Raw genomic sequence first — 23,054 nt, 5'->3', positions numbered from 1 at the left:
TGTGCCAACTTTAAGTTCAATTCAACCATCAAGATGAATCTGTCTCCAGAATTAAAAATAAATACAAACTAGAAAGGTTCTTCAGTCTTAACAAAATGGCCTTCAGTTAGTCTCAAACCTGAGCCTTTTCTGCTCTGGTAGAGAGCACCGACAGTCACAGTGACCAGGAATGCAGCCATGATGGCAGCCATGTGGGCTGTGATGAGCTTGTGCTTCTCAGTTGTAGTGTGGTCTCGTATGTCTACTCTCACAGTGAAGTTGACTGTTTAGTTTTTGGAAGCATGTATCAGGTAACAGCATCTGCCTTTGATTGGTCACTTTAGTTTGATCCCTGACAAAATGAAATTGAAGGTACCTCCTGAGTACTCAAATCACCCTTCCCCCCCAAGAAGGTTTTGTTTCACTTCGGGGCCTCTTTACTCCCGACCACACACTGATCATCACTCTCTGCTCCTGCATTTGTGAAATATATATATATATTTTTAAAGATAAGAAATCTGTGATTCCATCTTAGATGATTCACAATCCAAAAGAGCAATTCGTACAGTTTTTTGTTTTGATTTCCTAATATAATTGCCCATTTATTCTACTTGTTTGTCGTGTATAGGCAATAGATTTGTTTCTTGTTCGTCAGTAAAAGCATCCTAGAAGATTATTATCGTGTTGAAAAAAATCAGAAAGATTTGGTCAAGTATTAGTTATTCCTTACGCACGTCTCTGCACACCTCTATGCATACTTACTATCTCGTTGTCTTTATTCTTTCGATTTACATTGATCTTTACTCTTAAGTCTGAAAGGTTTTTGGACCTGTAGGCATCTACTGAAGCACATGCACAGAAATGTAGGATCCAGAATGGGGAAGCCATGCAGCAAGGTCACGAGTTACAGATATTGAATCCAACCCGAGCACCTCTGCTCATGGGGTGCCCGCCCTTCTGACTGAAATGAATTGCATGCCTTTTTATTTTTGTAATTAGGTTTAGAATCAGAGGCTTTTTGTTCTGTAAACACGTTAAGTTATTTGATTTTAGTCAGTTTACAGTTTGAGCTATGCTACATGCTGCTCATCTGTATTCATTTTTTGAGCCCCACATTAATCTGCTGCTGTTCCACATTACAGGAGTTATCAAGAAACATAAGCATATAAGGGACATGGGCGCTTTGACGAAGAACTATAATAATTTTAGTGTTTACAGTTTAAGCTGTGGTGTTCGTTTAGTTTCCTGAATGTGGGTTTTATGCATAGAATATGGTAAAATCCAGAGGCAAGCAGGCCAAACTGTCTTTGTAAAAGGGACTCTGATTTTGTTTGGTCAAATTGCCATAGGCAACTTGGGAGGAAGTCGTGAGCTGTCATCTTTGTACAGTACGTATGGGTTTACAAGAATATGTCTGTTCATACTGACCCATCATGCTTCTGGCCATTTGAGAGATGATTTTTACCCACACTTCCCCTCAGACAAGAAGAAAAACAGTGATTTCAGATGACATGTGGCTTCACTGTTCGGACTCTTGAGTGTTTGTTTGTTTTTCCTCCTCACAATAATATGCTGTGCCCGCAAACCTTGGCCAAGCTCAATGTTTGGATCTCGCTGTGAGTTTTCCACATCTGCACTTCATAGCAGAGTATAAATTTGCATTTATATAGATTATGGTCTTGCCCCTCTGAAATTATCTTATTTTTTTATATTATTATAAGATGCATACACTATGTGTCTCATCTTTCAGTATCTACTTTTCAACTTTGCAAATCCCATTTTGTCTTTGTAAATAAACCAGGTTCTCTCTCAGCTCTCTTTTCATCAGGTCTTACAGCCACAGGTGCCTGAAGATGCTGTGAAATGCTGCATTATATTCATAGACATTCATGAAAGGGCTTACTTGAGTATGAAAATAGGGTTGGATGGAGGTTGCAGCAACGATTTGAGCTTAAGTTGCAAAAGCTGCTGTCTTTTGACCCTGTGTTGAGCTTCGTTCAGCTTAGTCCACGGTTCCTGGAGTCAGTCCTGTTACCGTAATAAAAAAACAGCTAAAATAGGTTACGAAACCTTTTTTGACAGCCGTTGATGGGCTTAATACCTGGGCCTGGGGGAGCACACTGTCACATAAGTATTTTTATAAGTGAGAGCAAAGCGGGGCATGCAGCTACAGAAATGGAAAATCATGATTAATGTGTTGGGCAATGATATTGTTGCAGGCTGCCACAAATAATTTCATGTTTTGGAAACCCTAGGAAATATTGATATTGTGACATGCTGCCATAAATAAATGAATGTATAAGACACCCTGCCGTGTGTATATATCAGTCAATGTATCTATTTATCTGTCGGTCAATATTTATCTCTGCCTTGCTTGTCTGTGTTCCTGTCTAGTTTTAGATAAAATATTCTGGCTCTCTCCCTCCTTTCAATATTCATATTTCTTTTGTCTTTCATAACAGCCACACTATACACAGCAGTCAGGTTTAGGAATTCATGGTTGTCTCGGGTTTAATGAAAGGAATAATAAAAATATCACCTGCCAGCTGTGAAAAACATCATTTTCTCTGCAAGTGTGTGTGATGCTGAGCAGATGTGTCTGCAAAATGGAATTTTGCAGCTAAGATTGAAACCTCTGTATGGGTTCAGTTTTCTTTCAAGGTTTTGTGGCCCTGGTGTGTCATTAAGTAATAATGTGAGGATGAAATTATATTGAGACACTTGTGTAATGTGCAGCTCCCTCTTTGTTTTGCAAGTTTGCCACATGCAGTCTGACAAACGAATAGTCTATGCTGCAACTTTCAATTTGGTGACCTTCACTCTCTCTTTGTATGTATTATGTGCACCAGGAGTTACTGCGTTGCAAGTCTCCAGTTCCCAGCCTCTCGTACCATCTGTCTGCTCATACTTGTTTGTCAGGCTTTGGCCTCCCAGGGCAGATCTACGTTTTTCAGTCTCTTAATTTCCATACATCAAAGGATGATCTATAGTGGAGCTCTGTGCATAGTAGGGTTGCTTGTGAGTATACACAGTTGTGTGCTCCACTCATTCTCATTTATAGCACAGCAGATTGGCAAAGTAATTAAAGGGTGTCAATTGGGGATTTGACCTCTACAAATTTTCAATTTTTATTCCTTTAAAACATCCTCTATCTGTCTGCAATCCCACGGACCACAGAGGCATTTGGGTCCCACCACTCATAAAAAATCCCTCACGCTCAACACACAGAAATAGAAGGCAACCAGAGGCAAGTGACAAATAGATATGGCAAAAGGCTTTTGTGCTTCATCTCCTCCCTCTGCTTTTCACTGAGGATGATTTGGTTATATATGTATTGATATTGATACTGCTTTTTGGCCTCAAATAGTACATACTTAACATGATAAGATTTAATTGGTGACCGCTGTTAACTATCGTCAAGAGCTCTGGCGCATCTCCCGACTGTAGAAGATACTAACGACTGTGGGCAATAAAATATTTATTACCTGGTTGTCAGGACAGATCACCCAAAGTTCTAACTTCTTGGATCCTTCCTAGAACATTGCAAATTCATTATGTGAATAATTCTTTTGTCTCTAAATAATTAAGCTAAAAAGGCACTAAGGCACTGAGTCTTTGTACTGTTATTAAAATAAAATGACAATATTGTATCATGCACGTCGTCATAGATAAAACATATGTAGCTTTTAAATGGTAAAAACCTGACAGAATTGTAAAAAGATTAATATAGTAAAAAAAAGTGTATAATTAAGTAAACAGCAGAAACTGGTGTGATCACTTAGGTGTGTGCGGACATGCATGAGTGTGTGTCCACCAGGGGATGAACTCATCAGTAAACAGGGATTCATGCTAGCAATTCAGTGGGAAGCGTAGCAGCATTAAAACTATCTTTCTCTGTTTTTCCTTTTCTTAAGGCATGTATTAGGATCAAGGGACATTTGAAACTACTTAAAAATAAGCAGCTTATGGCTTTTTGTCAAGCAGGGTCTAATCAGGGTAATTTAAGCCATATTCTATATTCAATGTCTAGCTTACTGTGTCAACCATGGCCAACTTAACAGAAAGTTAGGATCAGTATTTTCCGGCTCTTGCTCCTGCATAATCCATGCACTTGCTGGTAATACTAAAGACAAAGTGTGAAGGAATTAAAAATATTTCTTGTTCAGCAGTTTTAGGTTATTCACTATGTGTGTGTATGAAGGCGTTGCATTCCTATATAGATGTGACTGTTCTCGACTTGCGCATTTAAATTAAAAAGATAAATGATCCTGGAACTGTGTATTCAACATACACTTACGTCAAGTTTATTTTCAGTAATTGTTTATTCCCATGTTGCTTCTAGCACTCTGTGAGGACACAATAAGCATGCTTTGAACATAACCTGCGCACTCGCTCATTTCCCGTTGTTTTTATTTTTCCAAAGGTTTTTCTCTGATTCTTTCGATTGTACTTCTAATTTTCCCTTCTTTCCTCGTCTTTCCCTGACACTTGGTGTGCTTGTTCATGCGTGTGTGTGTTAGTGTCTGCGGAGAATGTGGAAAAGAGCCTCAAGCAGATGGAGAGGCAGATGCAGCAACTGGAGAGAGACCTGAAGACTTTCTCCACCCCTGATGACCCCAACGACATGTTCTTCACTAAAATGGTTATATCCTTTACACAAGTGAGCAATTCACCCGCTAGTCTAGGGAATTATTTAATGCATTACCTGCATGATTCATAACAACAGAATAAAAGCTAGGTGGATGTTATTGGACCGCAAGTGTTTACTTTTACCACTAGAGGTAAAACATGGTATAAAATACACACAATTGTGTATACCGTAGTCACTTTTTCCTGAGATAACTCTAGTGGTAAAAGTTGCCTTGCATGTCTGAGGTCAGGTGCCTAAGTTTGTGTTGAATAATACACTCCTTCATGTAGTTTTGATCACTAGCCTTGGGGCTGGTCCACTGATGGTTTGTGCTACGGTCATAAGCAAGGCCAAAATGTTCACTGAGAATCACTTTGACTGCTCTGTTTTCCACTACTTTCCTTTCCAATTGCATGACAGTTGCACAACATTTCTTACTTTTATCATAACTGGTTGAAAATATAATACTTTAAATGGAAGCTGAACTCACAGAGACCAGAAACCAAATATTAGTCACTCACACATTTGGTACTGAGTCACTGACAAGTGATAACTATATCAGTTATTAATAATTTGAAACATTTGATCAAAGGAAGGATGGATTTTAGAGTGCCAGCAAATTCCTCCTCTGTGCTCTACATGCAAAACTAAGAATCCACTTATGTTTCAAAATCCACCAAATATGATTGAAAGAATAACCTTCATTTCTAAAGTCAACAAAACCTTTGCAGATTTAATGGTTGCTTAATTGATATGACCTAAGTATGAGTTGTGACCACTGTTGGATACAGAATAGTACATATTTCACTTACTGAAACTATGTGGCATTTGCTCACTTTATATTGAGTAAATTAATTGAACCAATAAAACAAAGCAAAAAAATATTTTGTAAAAATTTCCACAATAATGTTTCTAACTCTTGAGGCTTAAATCCTGTTCTTTGTTAATGTGTACACCGACTCTGGTAATCCACGTTTCAATAATTATGTGTGAATTTTATCTAGAATTTTATAAAATTACACATTAGTCAATACTGATAAATGAACACCAGTCATTTATATCTATGTAGATTCCCAGTAATCCCTCTCAGGATATCCAAAGCCACACAATAAAAGATTATTTTTTCCTTGCCTTCTCTTGATACACTCACATTAAAATTCAATGCATGCATGCTTCACCTGGAACTGAATGATGCTTGTCGAAGCAAAGTTTATTGTCAAAAGCTGAAAATGAGACGAGGACTAAAATATCCTAGCATATTGCAAATTCCATTATCACTTCATGTGGCATTCACGAATAGACTTCCTGTGCTACAGATCTAGTGTTACCCATCTTAATGTGAGCTTGTGAAAGGGGCAGATCTGATTCTAAGAAAAACTGAAGTGGAAGGATAGATGTAGACCGCGAGATGGAAATATGAGGGGGAAGAGAAGCGGATCAGTGAAGCAACATTCTTGAGAATGAGCGGGGGGGTTGCTACTGCTTTCTCTGGAATAGATAAGAAGTCGGGGGAGAATTCTTGCACCCCATGATGCATGGCTCAAATATTTCTTATTTTCTCTCGCTTGCTTTCCATCACCTGCTCAGCTTTCACTCGCATCTCTTTTCCTCGGCTGCTCCTTTTGAAAGATATTACCGGTACTGACAAGTCAATCTCAGAGTAGAGGCTATTGAACAGCCTTTACCGAGCCGTGAATAGGTTGTCCCATCCCTAGCAAGATGCAAGAGTACAGACATCAAATATGTCCATCAATTTTGCTGGAATGAAAGGGCACAATAGGAGCAAGAGAAGCTACACTCATCGTTGGGATGCCAAATAGATACTGTTGCTTCTCATCTGCCATGAGAAAATAATGTGAGGGTCGTGAACACAGATGGAAATTAGGTACCGGTACTCGTTATTTTCTCGCTAAATTTATTTGAACATAAAATTTGCCTGAATTTTCAGACGAATGGGATCAGTATATTTGGAAATACAAAAAAATTTGAGATATAACATTTTGACAGGCTTTACTTGCAGCATGCTTTGGCAGCAAGCACCATGTTCATCTGTGCTCTGGTTTTCTCATTTACTTTACTCTACACTTTACACTTTAGGCAAGCCTAAATGCAGAAAAGCCTTTGTCTGGTGTACAAAATTCTCATGAAATTTGACAACATTCTTGGAGTCATTTAATCAGCAAATCTATTTTGTTGTTCTAGTTAGTGGAAAAAGCATTTTTTTTAGATAGTGGCCTGATAATGATAAACGTACTCACGGCGTTTTGTGCTGCATTTGCCAAATGCAAATACATTTTTACCTGCAATGTTTACATGTATTGAAATAAGGTGTGCCAGAAATAAATCTGTGAATATTTCAGCAAATTATGATCTTATGTAATTGACTTTCAAATGACAGTGGCAGCAGCCTGACGGGCCAGACAAGCAGTCGGCAGCAGGGCGTCAGTGATATTTAATATTTAATATATTAACATAATGTAAGGCAGAATGGATGTTGCCGACCTTGACCACAGCCATCACAGCTTCAGCAAGGTTGCGGAGGAGCAGTATGGCAAGCTGGTGATCGTGCACAGCAATATGGAGACGCTGTATCAGAACATGCTGGAGTACTTTGCCATCGATCCCAAGAAGACCTCCGTGGAGGAACTGTTCACTGATATCAGCAACTTCCGATCCATGTTCACTGTGAGTATTCAGTATCCTAGCTAGACTCGGAGGCATGAAAACTATGAAAATGTAAATTTTACACTGGAAATATGGTAGTTAATCATTTATAAAAATGATTATTTGATTATAAAAAGTTAAAAATCTCAATTTAATGTTATATTTATATCAACCCATTATTGTATTCCCTGTAATGCTATCACAAAAATCAACATTGCGTCAGGGTAAGACTGGCTTCTCACACTGTGTAGACATTTGTGGACTATATGATGTGGGCTAACTAAATTATTTTAACCTAACCTATGACAGCTGGCTCTGGAATGAATAGTCAAATGTATCCTTTTGCGGTCTACATTGTGTCATGTAGGAAATATATTTCCATTTTGCAATAATCTGGTCATGTTGCTTGTATCACCCTCATCCATGCACAATCTCAATCCCGGTATACTACCTCTGCCGATGATGCCATGTCTGCGCAATGCTTCTCTGTCCGACATACCATTTATACTGCTGCTATCTGGCCATTTTTCACACTACTGTATCTTATTTATATAGTATGATAGTAGGGCTCATCAGTATCACTATGCCAAAATCAAAATACATTTCAAGAGGGATATGAGGAGGATTATTGAAATAAATCTGCCTGGGAAATTTCTAAAAGCTATTTCTAAGGTTCTGGGACTCCACACTCGCACACATTAACTACAAATGGAGAAATATTTCAGCCGTCCACAATTCCTGGAAGCAAAGGCCCATTTAGCAAGTCACAAAAGAGCAAAGGAAAATGTCCAAGGACCTGCCGATGTATTTCACCTCAATTCATGAACACAAGGCAAAAATAACACCCAAGGGAAAGCGGCAAAGTGAATTTTGCCACAGCACACCCTGATGACCCTCAGAGTTTGGGAAAATATTATTTCTGCTGATGACTAAAGACCGGTTCTGTCACATCTTGTGTAAACCAAACACCATTTCATCAAAATGAACATTGCACCCACGGTCAAGCTTGGAGGTGGCAATGGAAATATTGCAAGTATGTTTTGCTGCCTCTGGGCCAGGACAACCTGTCATAATTGAGAGAAGCATGAGTTCTGCTCTGCATCGGACAATCTGAAGGAGAATTCCGGGTCATTACTCTGTGAGGTGAAACTTGACTGAGATACTGATCCCAAGAACAGCCATCTCCGAATGGCTCAATAGGAATACATTTAAAATTTAGAGTCCTGATCTGAACCTTTTCGAGATGCTGTGGGAGGCCCAAAAAGAGCAATGCATGCTTTCAAACCCACTAATGTGGCTGTAGTGAAGCAACTGCAATGAAGAGTGGGCACAGTTCCACCAAAGAGGAGTCAGAAACTGATCTTTATCGGAACATTTGGTTGCAGTTGTTGCAAGGGAAGTTGGCACATTTGGATATTAACTCCAGCAGGTCAATAACTTTTCAGACTGCAGATCTTGCAATGGAACAACCTTTTTTCCCATTAGCTTGAGCTTTAAACTCGAATTTTGTGTTTACTGGGGTTTCTTTTTTTTTTATTGTAAATTATTTACAAACACGCTCTCCACAAACCTTTCTAACATGAGCAAAATGTAACAGCTGAAACCCATTCTTTATGATTACAATTTATTCTCTTTTGTATTTCGAGTGATTTCCTGAACTCTGCTAGTTCCTATGTAGTTCATCACCACCCAGACATTTGTCACCATATCGTCATGACTCGGCTGTGGAGTGTGCATATACCAACTGTGTTTAATCAGTAAGATTAGTCACACAGGCCAGTGGGTGCGACAGATAATAGGAGCTAATTATCCTACTAAAGTTCCTCCTCTGCCTCACATTTATCTCTCACACTCAAATGGATTTCACATCTGTCTTTTTCTTTATATTGCCATTAGTTATGCTCTAGATTTTCCTTTACTCAACAGTTTTCTCTGAACATCTGTGTGTTTTTCAGGAGTTGTTGAAGGCTCAGACCAGTAATGGTTTTGTAATCATTTTGACGACAAGTTAGTTTTCATCTGTGACTTCTCAGTGTAGCTGTTATGATTTAAAAACATTACAGCAGCTAAAGTAACTTGTCTGTTAGTGCATCGTCAGTGCTTGACAAACACTGACGATGCAATAAAGCAGAAATTATTTTATCTGATCCAGAGGTCTGCAATGTTTCACTTGATCTTTTAGGAACTACCCAGCCCAGCAAGAAGCGAAAGTGATGATATTAAAAAGAGTGATACTAAAAAAAAAAAATGCACCATGAACAAAGTACCGGAAAACAGAGTCAACTAGTAACTCGTATCAAGTAAAGTATTGGAACTTGTTTAAAGAAACACATAGAGAATGAATACAAAATCATTTTTTTCTCCCCCAGATTATTTGATTTATCTTTGACTTCTATTTATTTTACCAACACTCTTTTGATCTGGACTCTGACATGATAATTTGCCTCACTTCTATCACCGAGAAATGTGTGTCCCATACATGAACTTAAATCCAGCATCGAATAATGGGAACAAGATGGAACACACATATGTTGTTAATAATTATTTAATAACATGAAATAATATTTAAAAGTAAGAACAAGACACATGTTTCAAAGTGTTATATGGTCTAAAGCTAACCCAACCTCATTATTCATGTGCAATAGGTCAAGGTATAATAATCTTTCACCCTCAGCAATTAGTTCAAAGGGTCACATCATACGGACACGTCTTGGAACGAGCCACGGAATGCAGAGGAATGCGTAGAGTAAATCTCAGAATCGTAACCACTTGGTCAAATCTGTGCCAGCATTTATGCTGCTGTGCCTAGGCCTTTTCCCTCTTCTTCCAAGGTGCATGTTGTCTCTGGACCTCTGCCTGAAGTCATCTGAGTTTTGACCTGTGAGTCTGTTTGTGTGTGTGCATGCACTTGTTGGTGTGTGTCATTTTCTGTTTGCAGTATTTTGCTTGCTTTTTTTTTCTTTTCTTGTAGAGCTCAAGCCCTTTTTTTTGCACACAGACATACAATCATGCACACGTATATACACACAGGTACACACGCATACAGCTTGCTCAGTCACGCATAGGAAGGAGACCCAGGGCGAGGCCGCACATCTGACAGAAATCCAATTGAGCGTGTCTAATGGTGGACAACCAGGAGAGGAGTTGGGGGAAGCAGACATGCGGTGATGGAGAGCAGAGGGCAATTTTCTCCGAGCTGGCTCTCTCTCCCTTTCTCACAACACCTCTTTCTCCGTCAGCTCACAATTACTGTAAAAGTGAATCAAATGACTCTTGTTTTTTTAGGATCATTTTTCTCATTTTCAGTGTCATTGTCGCACTCGTAATTGTTTTTCACTAGTTTGATCATTCTTGTTTTGCATTTTGAATGGAGGTTTTAAAGCAGAGCAAGCATCTATGGTTGCATTCTCTCTTAAAGAGGCCCACTTGATGTATTGATCAATTTATTGTAAGTGCTGGTAACAATGGAATGGCCCAATTTTAAATAAGAAGGTTTTGCTTCTAATTGTTTTCAGCCATGTCATACAGCCAGTAATGAAGTCTCACAGGCTGGATGGTCAGCCCACTGCTTTAGTCCTTTGGGAAATACTTGGAAAACCTTCCCTGGATGTTTCTTTGGATGTGATTGACTTCTTAAATGAACCTACACTGTGCTCTAGGTGCATTATTTATACTGAAGGACTTGCAACAATCATGGTCCCACAAGGGTGAATCTGACTCCCTCTTGTTTTATGGCGCCACCAGGAGGTTAAAACCCTTAAACATATTCAGATCATTGTCGAGACTTTGATGAGCCTCTGGTTTTTTCCTTCAATTTCATCAACATGATGATTTTATTGCTTACAGTGAATTCGAATACTTTCATGTCGTGGACGATGCCATGGATACTTTTTTCTTTACAATCCTTTTTTACAATACAATAGGCACCACTTATTGGGTCTTTTTTGGGAATTGATGAAATACTGCCAGAACTACAGTAATTCATGATTAAATGTGACATTTGATTCAAACATTCTCACTTTCCTCAGTATCAATTTTGCACCTAGAGCACAGTGAAGGTTAATTCTTGAAGTCACTAACATCCACAGAAATGCAGACCTCTCCCACCTGAATAAATGTCAGTGTTCATGACTCCACTATTCAAACACAGAAAAGCAATCAAAAGCAGCATTGATGTAAGAATAATAACACTGAGTCACATCTGACTTGTCATAACTGAGGTCAACACGAATTCTGCTCTATATCGGAAAAATCAGAGGGAATCAATTCATCAGTCTATGAATTGAAGCTCCAGCCCAACAGGGTCATGCCACAGGACAATGATTCTGCAGTAAGCTTAAGAGTAAATTTGCTTCTGAATGGCTCAATGGGCATTAAATTAAAGTTGAGTCAAAGTCTGGACCTCAACCCCAGTGCGATGATGTGAAATGAGCCAATCATGGCTACAAACCCACTAAGGAAGCGGAAGAGTGGGCCATGATTCCACCACAGTGATGGTAGAGACTGATCTGCATGTATCAGAAACATCAGAAGTTATCATAACTAGCTTAAGTTGAAGGGGCCAAAAAAAAATCTCTGCTTTTTGCCTGGCAAGTGGTAAAAATGTTTTATTAAATAAAATAGTTTAGAACGTGCATTTTGAGACATTGCACAGTTTTGTATGAAACATACAAAAATCGAAGAAATATGAGAATCAGATAAAAAAAAATGTTTAAAGCAGACGGATTATCTACATACATGCATCAATTATTAAAAATGTACTATATTTGATTTCTCTTGTTCTTTCTGTTCAATTTTTCTTATCTATTATGTTTCAAATTTGATGTCCATTTTGAATCAGTAGTTGCCACAATCGCCATCGTCTCGATCCATCAAGTTGATTTTGTGTAAGACATCATCTAAAAATAGATGTCTTTTCTGTGTGTCACTGCCACTTGGTGATAATCTCACCTCTTTTCTTCATCACTCTCCTTCTGAATTTAACATTAGCGTCATGTGCCATCTTTTTATGTGAATCAGTTTAAATTAATAGATCTGCTGTGGACACGGACACACACACAGAATGATCACCAGTATGTACACTTAATAAAAGACTCAAGAGAAGGAGTTGGCTGGTTTATATAAGGCCAGATTTTCTTGCTTTAAGTGCTCTTTATTGATCAGAATGAATCATGCTCCTACTCTGGTAATGATATGCAGTCTATCTTCTGTCTGTGGCATTGTTTAGCTGTGGACATGGATATAAGTGTTTAACCTGTGGCTCCAGAATTATTGAGCGTGCACATCCAATGGTCGACACCCCGTAGGTATTCCTAGTAAATCATTTGTCATGGACAAAAATGAAGCAGGGATGGATTGGTTTAGGCATATGTCAATATATTCAAAGACATACTTGAGCACACAAGAATTTCACAGACGCTTCCTGCTGCCAGCGGTATGGAAGACATTTTTGCAAAACTAAATTTCAATATGCAGATGACAATCAAACTTGGATTGGTGGGTAGAAGAGAAGGTGTTATTCATGTAATTTTGGTCGTCACAGCGACAGTCTTGTCAAAGCCACTGGTCTCAGTGCCATCTTGCATTCCTCACACATGTTCTACTGTCTGAAGTCACTGATATCATGTCAATTTGTCTTTGGCAGCTTGCGCTAAATAATAAAAATGACAGGAGTATGGAGGATGTAAGCAAAACAAATTTAAAAAATAGTGATTTTCTTCCCGCATTTGAATTTCTCTGCAAAATCAGGAAACTTTAAAAGTTATTGGGTAAAAGTCCAGCATTTAGAGCTGACTTTGACGGTGCTCAATAAAGACATGTTGGGTTTGACAACTACATCTGCATTTTGACTTGCTCTACAATATTGTTATTAACTCCAATTAGCAATCTGTCTTGTTTTTGCCTTTTTGCATTTTAAGTTCTCCCTGTTTCCCTCTCTCGCTGTCCATCAACAGCAAGCACTGAGGGATAACTTCAAGCAAAGGGAGTCTGAGGAGAAACAGAGGAGGGCACGGGCAGCAAAGGAGAAAGCAGAGCGTGAAAAGCAAGAGAGACAGCAGAAGAAGAGGAGGTTACTGGAAGTCAATGCAGGTAGAGACCTTTCAGTCTGATTTGCCAGTCAATATTTACACCATTAAGCCCTTTACAGGAAGCTGTGTATGAAAATCAGACTGGGATTACATGGTTTAAGGCCATCTTTGACAATGGCTCTCAGATCAGTTTTTAATATGTATATAAATCCATCATTCATTTGAAACTCTGATTTTTTTTCATGTTACTGAAGAGTACAAACTGCACGGATATGATTTTAACCCGGTACCTTCTTGCTCTGAGGCGACAGCGCTAATCACTGGGCCACTGTGATGCCCATAGACAAACATATGATTCAAAATGTACTTGATATTCATCTCAGGTTTCTTTTCTGTTATCACACTTGGTGTTTGCATTCTTGAATACTGTCTGTTCCGATGGCCTTGAGATAAAATGTAGCTAGTTATTTCTCATCTTACCGAGCAAGTTCAGACATTGCTATGAAGAATGCAATTTACAACTTATGCTACAGTATCCGGTTCTAACTGCCAGTTGTTGTTGTTTTCCCCCCGCCTCCCCGTGTTTCTCTTAGGAGCACTGCATTGCCAGAAACTTGTTCAACAGTGCTGCCTCCAGACCTACTTTCAATGCCAATGACAAGGCTGGCAGAGCAGTTGAGTCTGGCAGTCTCTGCCATATACCAGTATTTGTTGCCAAAACAACTATGCCAGCCCCTGTAGCACTTCTGTAGACACTGGAGTGCAAGTAGAGAACCATCATGCTCCATCCAGGCCAAAGTACTGTTGTGGGTATAGAATCTAGCCAATCCCATGGCTAGCTTGTCTACAAACATCTTAGTTTTCCCTTCACGCTGGTCTGGACGCCACTCTGTTGTCAACATTTGCTATGGAGTTTCAGTAGTTTTACATGCTGGACTCTTCCAAAGTAAACGGCATGTCCAGATGAAATTATTGCACTAGTTTATATATCTTAGTCATGCAGGATCTGCTCTCTTACCCCAGACTTGCCAGCCCATATGCATTTTGGCATTCACATACGCTGATACGATTTGTCGCTCAAAGCTATCCAATGGTCTGGTGGCAGCAGTAAATTTGTGAACATGCAGTACTTTAGTCTAAGGAACACAAGAGTCAGCAGTGTTCGATCTTCCGAATGGCAACAGAAGATGATATCGCCCAGTCTTGTTGGGTTCAACCGTTGTCTCTGACAAATGCGTAATGTCAATCATTTCGAGAGAATAAACCGATGGTGACACAAATTAAGTTTTTCTTTCTACCTCTCCTCATTCTTACTGATTCTACAAATTGTATGATGTATTTTCAATAGTGCAAAGACTGGATTGGATGTCTGCGTGTTATGTTGTTTAAAAACGTGTTCACTCATTGTTAGAGGAATATTTCCCCTTTGGGTGGCAGATCTGATACCCGCTGTTGTTATCTCATAATACCATATAGCATGACGGGCCGTGACTGAGACAGAGTTAAAATGAATTCATCAAAAATAGTGCAGCGTTAAATGGGTTGCTGTAATCATATTTAAAAAATGCTTGTGGCAACACATGCCTTTGAGATGAGTCTCTGCAGATGGCCCTAGAGGGATTGTGAAGGAAGAAGGCGAAACAAATGAATCTAAAATTTCTGAATCATGAAAGTAGTCTTCGAAGTGAGAAAATCATGAGAATAAACTAGAAACAACTTTGTCAGAAAGGCGTAAACAAATATGTAAAGAGCTTGAAAAGTATTTACCGTAGATACACTAAAATTAAAATAACGCTAAAGGCAAACCCTTCGATTTCAGCAAGATGTGATGTTTCTGGCAATGTATGGTGTTTGCATGCACACTCATACAGATACACATCCAGATCCGCATACATACACACATACATACACACATACTGTTGGGATAAACTGAATGTCATACAGATTTGAAAATCTGCTGCCAACCCAGGGCAGGATTTATTCACTTTCTCCCTAACAGTCTGTCACTCTTTCTCCACAGTCTATCTATTTATTAACTAAAGAGCTTTCTCTTTGTTTGTCAGGGAGGAATGTCCTCAATGGAGATTTTCTATGTAATCATCTGATTATCCATCAATTCTCTAAAAGGCCCCAGAGAAGGCTGCATATCCACATTACGCTGAAGGGCACAGCAATGAGAGACAGATGAATGAAGGGGGAGTGTATGAAATGATCAAAATGGATTTTAGCTTTGCCTGTTCTACCCTTTGGGTTAACTTATGTATTCCTGAGATGTGAGGTCCTTTCAGTTTCCATTTCATTTTCCTCTGTCTCTTGTACCTGATGCAGATTGGGCTTCTACCTGCGCCATAATATGGAGCCTGATTTTGTCACTTGCACGGTGTGTTCTGAAGGATCATCAACTTGCATGCATTTGCATAGAGCCCTGTGGAGATTGAATTTCAGATTGAATAGGTGATTTTTTTCCCCCTCCTCCTATAACTCTACCTGGCTTGTGTATGACAAATCTCTTGCATTACAGTCACTGCTACGCCAGGAGGGTGAATGCTTTCGGGGCAACAAATTACACATGAAAGCTTTATTTAACATTCACAACATGGCTACAAGCGATAAACTATAAAGACGTCAAATATAAGAAGCCTACGACACTGCATTTAAGGATACTAAATCATGGCACTGGCACAACAAAACAAGAGAAATATTTTTGCATAGCAGGAGTTTGTACAAGATTAATGTATGTTCCCGAGTTTTTGGATAGTACAGTATAGCTAAGGTATGTTGTTGGCCTCTGTATTAGCAGTTGTAGTATAATAATGGGGCTGACATTGTTGGTTTGACTTTTGCACTCTTACGGCAACTGAAAAATCGGTTTGGAGTCTCCTAGAATCCACTGCCAGTAACTAATTCCATCCATTGTTGTGTGCAGCTAGGCTTGTAACTGCATGTGCTAATGCCCACTGATTGATGAACCGTTTTATTCCCTTCTGCCGAGTGACAAACATTATTTCTGACATAATGCATAAGCCATATAAGACTCGTCAGGTTTTCAGGAGTCAGATTAATGAGCCTTTCGGCTTCTTTACATCATCATGTCATCCAACACTGAGTCCAATTTGAAATCTATTCTTACTAGAAACTATAATTCGATACGATTGGCTTTAACTCAGCTTCTCTGCCTGCGACTCAAGAGCAAGAGCAGGACATCCATTAATCCAGGAGGTTGGTGAATTGATCCCTGACTCCTCCAGTCTGCATGTCAAGGCAATGTGGCAAGATACTGAACCCCATATTTCCCTTGATGGCTGTAAGGGTGTGTCTGTGAATATTGAAATCACGGCACACTCGAGATTGAACATTTCATATTGATTTTGCCAGCATGGCAGCCTCTGCCATCAGTTTATGAATATTTACGTGTGTGTTTGAGTGGCAAGTGGAATACAAAATGCTATGTACCATACAATCTTAAAATAATTCAACAGCCGCTTAGGACTCTTATCTTGGTGCTCTGTGGGTGTCTAGATGAATAATCTTTTAAGGGCAATTTTCTACAATTGTACGGTTTCATCAACATTTCTATCTAATTACGGTGTTGTGTTCTCCACAAGACCAATTTTACTTTACACTGAATTCAACTATTTGATTAACGCCCACCTGTGACACTGTCTATTAGGTTTCTTATGATCCTGGCTGTCTTTTGTCCATCCATATTCATCATCCATGGAAATACCCACTCTCTTTCTTTTTCTTTTCCTTCCTACCTCTGTTTGGACTCTGAAGACCATCATTTGTAAAGTGCATTGAGAAAGCAGACCATATTGGTTTTGTGTTTTATACATGCATGTATTAAGATATAAAGGAAGCAACCCAAGGACAGAGTTGTAAATAAATATTAACCAAAGCAAAAGTGCGCAGAGATGAATGCTTAGCAAGTTAACAGCAGCATATTAGTACTCCATAATAGTGATGTTTGCACATTCATTGGCCGGCAAGAAAATATAAAGTATCAGAGAAGTGTATTCATATAAGGCAGGTTTGACTCGCATCCTTCTTTTCCTACTGAGATTCTATGAGAGCATCCATTAAGAAGATCACGAGGTGTAGACACTTTAAATAGACAATCAGGCTAAGACTGGCTTGTGAGAGTGTCTTTATTTTACGACCAATTTTTCAAAGGCAAAGAGTCCCTATGGGCATTGCAATCCTGTCATGAGAGTTCTGATCCCAGAAGCAAAAGGCTAGAAATAGACAAGTGAAATGTACATCAATGCACCAGTCAGTGGCTCTACTGCCAAAGCTGAGATGCTACTCTTCACTGTCCTCTGTTTTCAGCAGTCTTTGTTTGCTTACGACGTTCTCCTCAATATAATATTCCACAAGCTGAAAGACTGTTTCAAATCTATTTCACAGCTACTAGTTTGACTAATGTGCCTTTGCCATGTGTTCTTCCTCTATTACTTTCCATGTGAGATGCCTTATTCCATATCTCTCTCCAAGTTTGTGAGCATGCAGGTGAGAGTATATAAATGTGTTTTATGATTTTCAGTGTCCAGCTGTCTGAAAGCATCTCTCGTCTGCGTTCTATAAAGCAGTATTACGTTTCTGGCTAAGTAGCTTCTGATTGATGTGTAAAATTGGGCTGTTTTTGCTCCCGTGTATTCCTGAGGCTGGCAATCTGAGTAGGTTACTTTTTTCATCATCTCCTCAGGCTCTCAAACTCTTTCATGTCCTTGTGGGCTTGAGTCAAGCAAAGTCCTACATGTGAAGGCACACAATGTTGGTTGCAATAGCTCCTTTTCGCTTGTTGTCTGTTAGCCATACGACTGTGTCTGTCTGTGTTTTGTGTGAAGTAAAAAGATGGATGTCTGTGGTGAATTTCAAACAAAAGTAAAGACTAAATTAGATGGTGAAGAATGTTGGTTCTGCTCAAATATATGTTCAGATATATATACAGTTCAGCCAGAACATGATAGTGATGCCGTACAGTAGGTCCACGTGTATCTGTAGCTACAACACAGCCCGACCGCCCTGGGGACCCCTTTTCTTCAATACGAAAGCTTCAGTGAAAAGGAAGGTTTGCTGTAAACAGACAAAGTGATTGACAGCTTTTGCAGGTTTGCAGAAAACTCACCACAGCTCTATACCATGGTACTGTGTGTGAAAAAAGATGAACAATTCAATGGGCAGGCCCCGTGGTAAAATGCCACTGCATTGGTTAAAGTGAATGGTTAATGAAAGAGACTCCCAATGAAAAGAAAAGCTTGTTAGGCATGAAGGTGATGGGCTTAAGAGGTTGGTCACTGACTGCATCCCAGTTCTCATTAGTAGCTTTTTACACAGGCCAAGACTATCTGCTTGTGTACATGTTTAAAGCAGGTTACAGAGATATACATCTGCTAAAACATTGGTTTTTAAATGCTACTCAGGTGTAGGAATAAAAATTCTTACAAAATTATTGAAAAGATTAGTCTTTAATAATTCTGCCTTTTTTCAAAGAGAAGCGCTCGAGAGAACAAAGCCACCTCGGGGGTAGAGGGGATGATGGAGCTTCTGAAACAAAATGGAGTGGGGTTGCTGTGTGGAATCAAAGCTGTTTCAAGCCATCTGGTGATCTGTTTGTCATAAATCTGAAAGTTTTGGATTACAGTTTCTAATCTAATCAGGCGTAATATATACTTTCATACCTTTGATCATTTTATGAACAATTACATTTTGTGTAGCAGCGTAATATATAACATTTAACATATTTCGGTAATAAGGCATGTGCCAAAAGCATTGGTGTACTGTTACCTGGTTTGTAAAATAAAATAATGAATAATTACTATCATGTTCATGTTGACTTACTGATCATATTGGCCCGAAGTGAAAAGTAAATTCTAAACTAATGACAACGTCTTTGTTCTTAAATCCTGTACACAATATGTTGCAGCCGATGTCAAAAGACAAGACAAGCTACATTGAGATTAGATGCATTGATATGGAGGTAGACTTGTTCACATTATCAAAACAAATCACAATGTAGGAATGTAAGAGTGTTCATCTCCTATTGTGTAATTATCAGTACATGATATACATCAGTATATGATTTTCCAGAATGGTGGACTATGATCTTTTTCATATTGAATTATGATTATCTGGATCTTGATCATATTCATAGTGGACAGATCACATCAGAAAAAGAGCCCTTGATTGGTTACGGTTCCCATGATTTCTTTTCATAACAGTATGGGATTGTTTTTATGTATTAGCGAATTAACTTAAGTCAGTGTATAATCATCTATGGGAAGCTGTACCTGAGACCGAGCCTGTTCTCTAAAAGGAAGCCAGTCTTTCCAAGTCCTTGTCAGCATTGGTGCCCATTATCATACACAAAACGCAGTATGAAATCAGAATCGAAACAAGTGATAAATGCAACAATGCGGCGACGTTCAGCTCCCCAAATCGAACAGAGTCCGCTTGTCAGGTGTGAAAATGACTTTAGAGTGTATGGCACCAGAGTTTAATAAAAAAAGAAAGCCTGATGAAAGGCATCTATCTACTGTGTCTTTCGCTCTGTATGTATGTGTGTGTGTGTGTGTGTATGTTATGGACTGTATGTTTTTAATTTGTTCATGAATATTTTTTGTCTCAGTTCATGGGCCATAACTGCGTGTGTGTGTATGTGTTGGCAATTTGGATTGATTTCAAGCTTAACAATTTACCGCAAGTCTCTTTATATGTTGCCCCATCACTGGTTAATATCTTTCATGTTCATCATTCAGCTATTATTCTGTAATAAAATGCATAGACACAATATGACAATAGGTTGCAAACACATTTCTGTCTGATGTCTGTGACAAGGTCACATTTGAACTGGAGATTGTCTTCTAGTAACAACAAACTTGTGCATTACTGGATTTGCTCGGAAATAGTCCTATCATATTGGACTTCACTGAAGTGCTATAGCTTATGTTAGGATTCAGTGGCCTGCCATTGTAACTTCAAAATCATTGCACTCCGTATGGCAAACCTCGCCACTAAAGCAAACTGCACTTTATCTGATTTTGTTTCTTTACCTCTCATCTGTCTTCCAACACCCACTCATTCTATTTCATCCCCGGTTTTTCAGAGAATGATGAGACAGGTGTGATGGATAGTTTGCTGGAAGCACTGCAGTCGGGGGCTGCATTCAGAGACCGCAGGAAAAGAGCACCAAGACCCAGAGGTGAGTTTCATATTCCTGGAACTCCATTTATACACAAACAAAGATTTACATGTAAAGCATACTGTTCACATTGTCGAAAAAGAAATTGGACAATGTTCTCATAACACATTCAAAATCACAAATCCTGGACCTTTCCTGCCACTTGGATGCATATTTTTCTCATTTGTTTTTTTCAAAGCCGAATGGATTTAGATCATCCTTGGCTTGTGAAAAACACTTGTTTGTTGTTTGTACAAGAAAACTATCAGACAAACATTCCCCTGACAATAATGGTGTTTGGATCTTTGTAAAAGAAAGTCCTAATTCCAAATTGAAGAAGTTTACAATTGAAAAGGCACGTTGTATGCCCATTAATTATCAGAGGTAAGTAAGTGGAATGCCTTTTCGTGTTCTGTTCGATCCGCCTTCATACTGTGTGCATCGGCATTATTTTTTCACTGCCCATTTTCCAGATAACCAGCAGCAGAAGATCAGCCCAAGCTCCCTCCGTCAGGTTCTCAAACCTGTTAACAATGGTAAAACAAACAAAAAAAGCCTCCAAACTTAAGTCTCCAGCATGCTAACCAATCTTTAGTTCTTGTTGGAAATCAGCTTTGAGCATATTTTGCATGCAATGCAAAGTTCTCCTGACGGTTTGTGTGTCCTGCTTTGTTTTTCTTTTTCCAGAGACCTTTTTTGCTCACCCTTCGCCTTTTATTGTTGCCTTTTGTGTGCCTTCTAAAAGAGACGAAGGCCAATGAATGTGAACAGTTTGAGGTAATGCAGATGAGAGGGGAATGACTCAGATTCTTTGAAAGCAGTGCGTGGGCTGTTCTGGGAACTCGATTTGATAAGGTTCCTCCATTGGTCAGTCGTCGTGAGGTCGAATCAAAGCCCTTAAATGCTGTTTGGATCTTTAATCTTTGTAAAATTTGGAGTTAAATAAGTTTGTTGTGTTGATCCTAATTAATGTATGAGTAAATTGAAAGACTCTCAAAATAATAAGTTATTTTGGTTTTGAGTTTCTCGCTGCTGACCTATGTACTGTTTCTGAAGAGCGCCGAGACAAAGGTTCAAACATACAAACTAAATGCAGTGCTACAAACTAGATGTAAATGACTTTTTGCTTAAAGTACTTCAAGTGTTCAAACTCAGTATTCGTGAATGTTTTAGACCTGCTCCTAGTTTTTTCTGGGTTGTATGTATCCTATACTAAACTGAATTGGATTTTCAAACACAACTTAAAATGAAACAGCATGCACGTTTTGAATATTTTTTCATTAATGAAAACAGGACACACATTACATAAACTACCAGAAAGAAAGAAAGGCCACCTTTAACTGCACCAACTGCAAACAAAACCTTCAAAAGACTAGAAATCAGCCTCCGAATTTGCTGTGGGGAAACTTCATTCCAGTCTTCTGAGCAGAACTGGTTTGGAGCACTCATGCAAGATCTTTTCAGGTCCCGTCAATGGGATTCGGGTCCAGACTTTGAGTAGCCCACTTTATTGTTTTTTTTCCGTTTGAGCTACTCAGAGTTGCTTAGGTTCGGACTCCTCCATGTTTGATCAGAGGCGTACTGTTTTTTTTTTTTTAGAATACTGTTTGGTTTCATGACGGATATATCAGACCCCCTGTTTTCCAAACAGCTCAACTGTTCTTATGATCATCAAAGTCTGTTGTGGCAAAATTCAGACGAGTCTTCGTGTATTTCTTGCATTGGCTTTAACCTCACTGCTCTTCTGTGAAGGCCATTTTTACACACTACGTTTTCAAACAATTGAACCTTGAACACTGATTTGTTGTGGTGAAAGAGACTCACAGTAGCTTGCATGTTTTCTTTGGATGTTTTGACTTCTTGAACGATCCCTGCTCTTAGAGCGATTTTGGAATGTCAGCCACTTCAGTGAGGTTCACTATAATTTATATGATGTGCCTCACTGTGGATATTAGAATAATCTGGCCTTCAAAATACCTTTGTAACCCTTCCCAGATTGCTGTATTTTAATCACTTTTTCCTCGTGTCATAATGTGATACTTTGAGATCTAGTTACCAACTTTATGCTCCTGAAAATAACATCAGTAATTATTTGTAAACGGATATGATAGGTGCAACCAGAATGACCAGCAGCATTCTTCTCTTGTTGTAGGTTTTCTACAGTCATTACGAAGACACTTACATATCACATTATTACCTTATTATTACTTGTAATTGGACTCTCAGTGGGTTGGTATAGATACACATGAATAAAATCATTTACGCTCTATCCACCCACATCATTGATGGGAATGATGAAGGGCTTTGCTCTGTTGTTCTGCTAGGACTTATCTGAAATTAAATTGGAAATGGACAAGGAGGAGGAGGGAGATATACAGGGTGGGAGGAAAGAGACAGATTGAGGTGGCTGTAAGGGAGAAATTGTGTGAGAAAGAAAGATGGAATCAGTTGGTCAGGGTGAAAGTAAGGAGAAAAAAATAAAGTTGGTCTATGACTGTGTCTGTGTTTGGGAGGGAGGGAAATAGTCTGTGACAGTGAGCGACAAAGTTGATAAGTATAAGAGAGAACAAGC

At 39.0% G+C, this 23,054-nt stretch overlaps 1 protein-coding gene across 1 annotated transcript in view; it reads left to right on the top strand.

Annotated features, from left to right (window-relative positions):
* LOC137903367 (protein diaphanous homolog 3-like) overlaps positions 1–23,054 on the top strand; it is a 102,110-nt gene that overhangs the window by 46,043 nt on the left and 33,013 nt on the right. The window contains exons 23-27 of the mRNA XM_068747556.1: positions 4,500–4,624; positions 7,130–7,294; positions 13,228–13,363; positions 20,408–20,503; positions 20,956–21,018. Of these exons, the coding sequence (XP_068603657.1) occupies positions 4,500–4,624; positions 7,130–7,294; positions 13,228–13,363; positions 20,408–20,503; positions 20,956–21,018 (585 nt within the window). The remainder of the gene's footprint in view (positions 1–4,499; positions 4,625–7,129; positions 7,295–13,227; positions 13,364–20,407; positions 20,504–20,955; positions 21,019–23,054) is intronic.

This window comes from Brachionichthys hirsutus, chromosome 1 (genome assembly GCF_040956055.1).
Source record: "Brachionichthys hirsutus isolate HB-005 chromosome 1, CSIRO-AGI_Bhir_v1, whole genome shotgun sequence".
Classification (NCBI taxonomy): Eukaryota; Metazoa; Chordata; class Actinopteri; order Lophiiformes; family Brachionichthyidae; genus Brachionichthys; species Brachionichthys hirsutus.
This window is presented reverse-complemented; position numbering and strand designations above follow the sequence as displayed.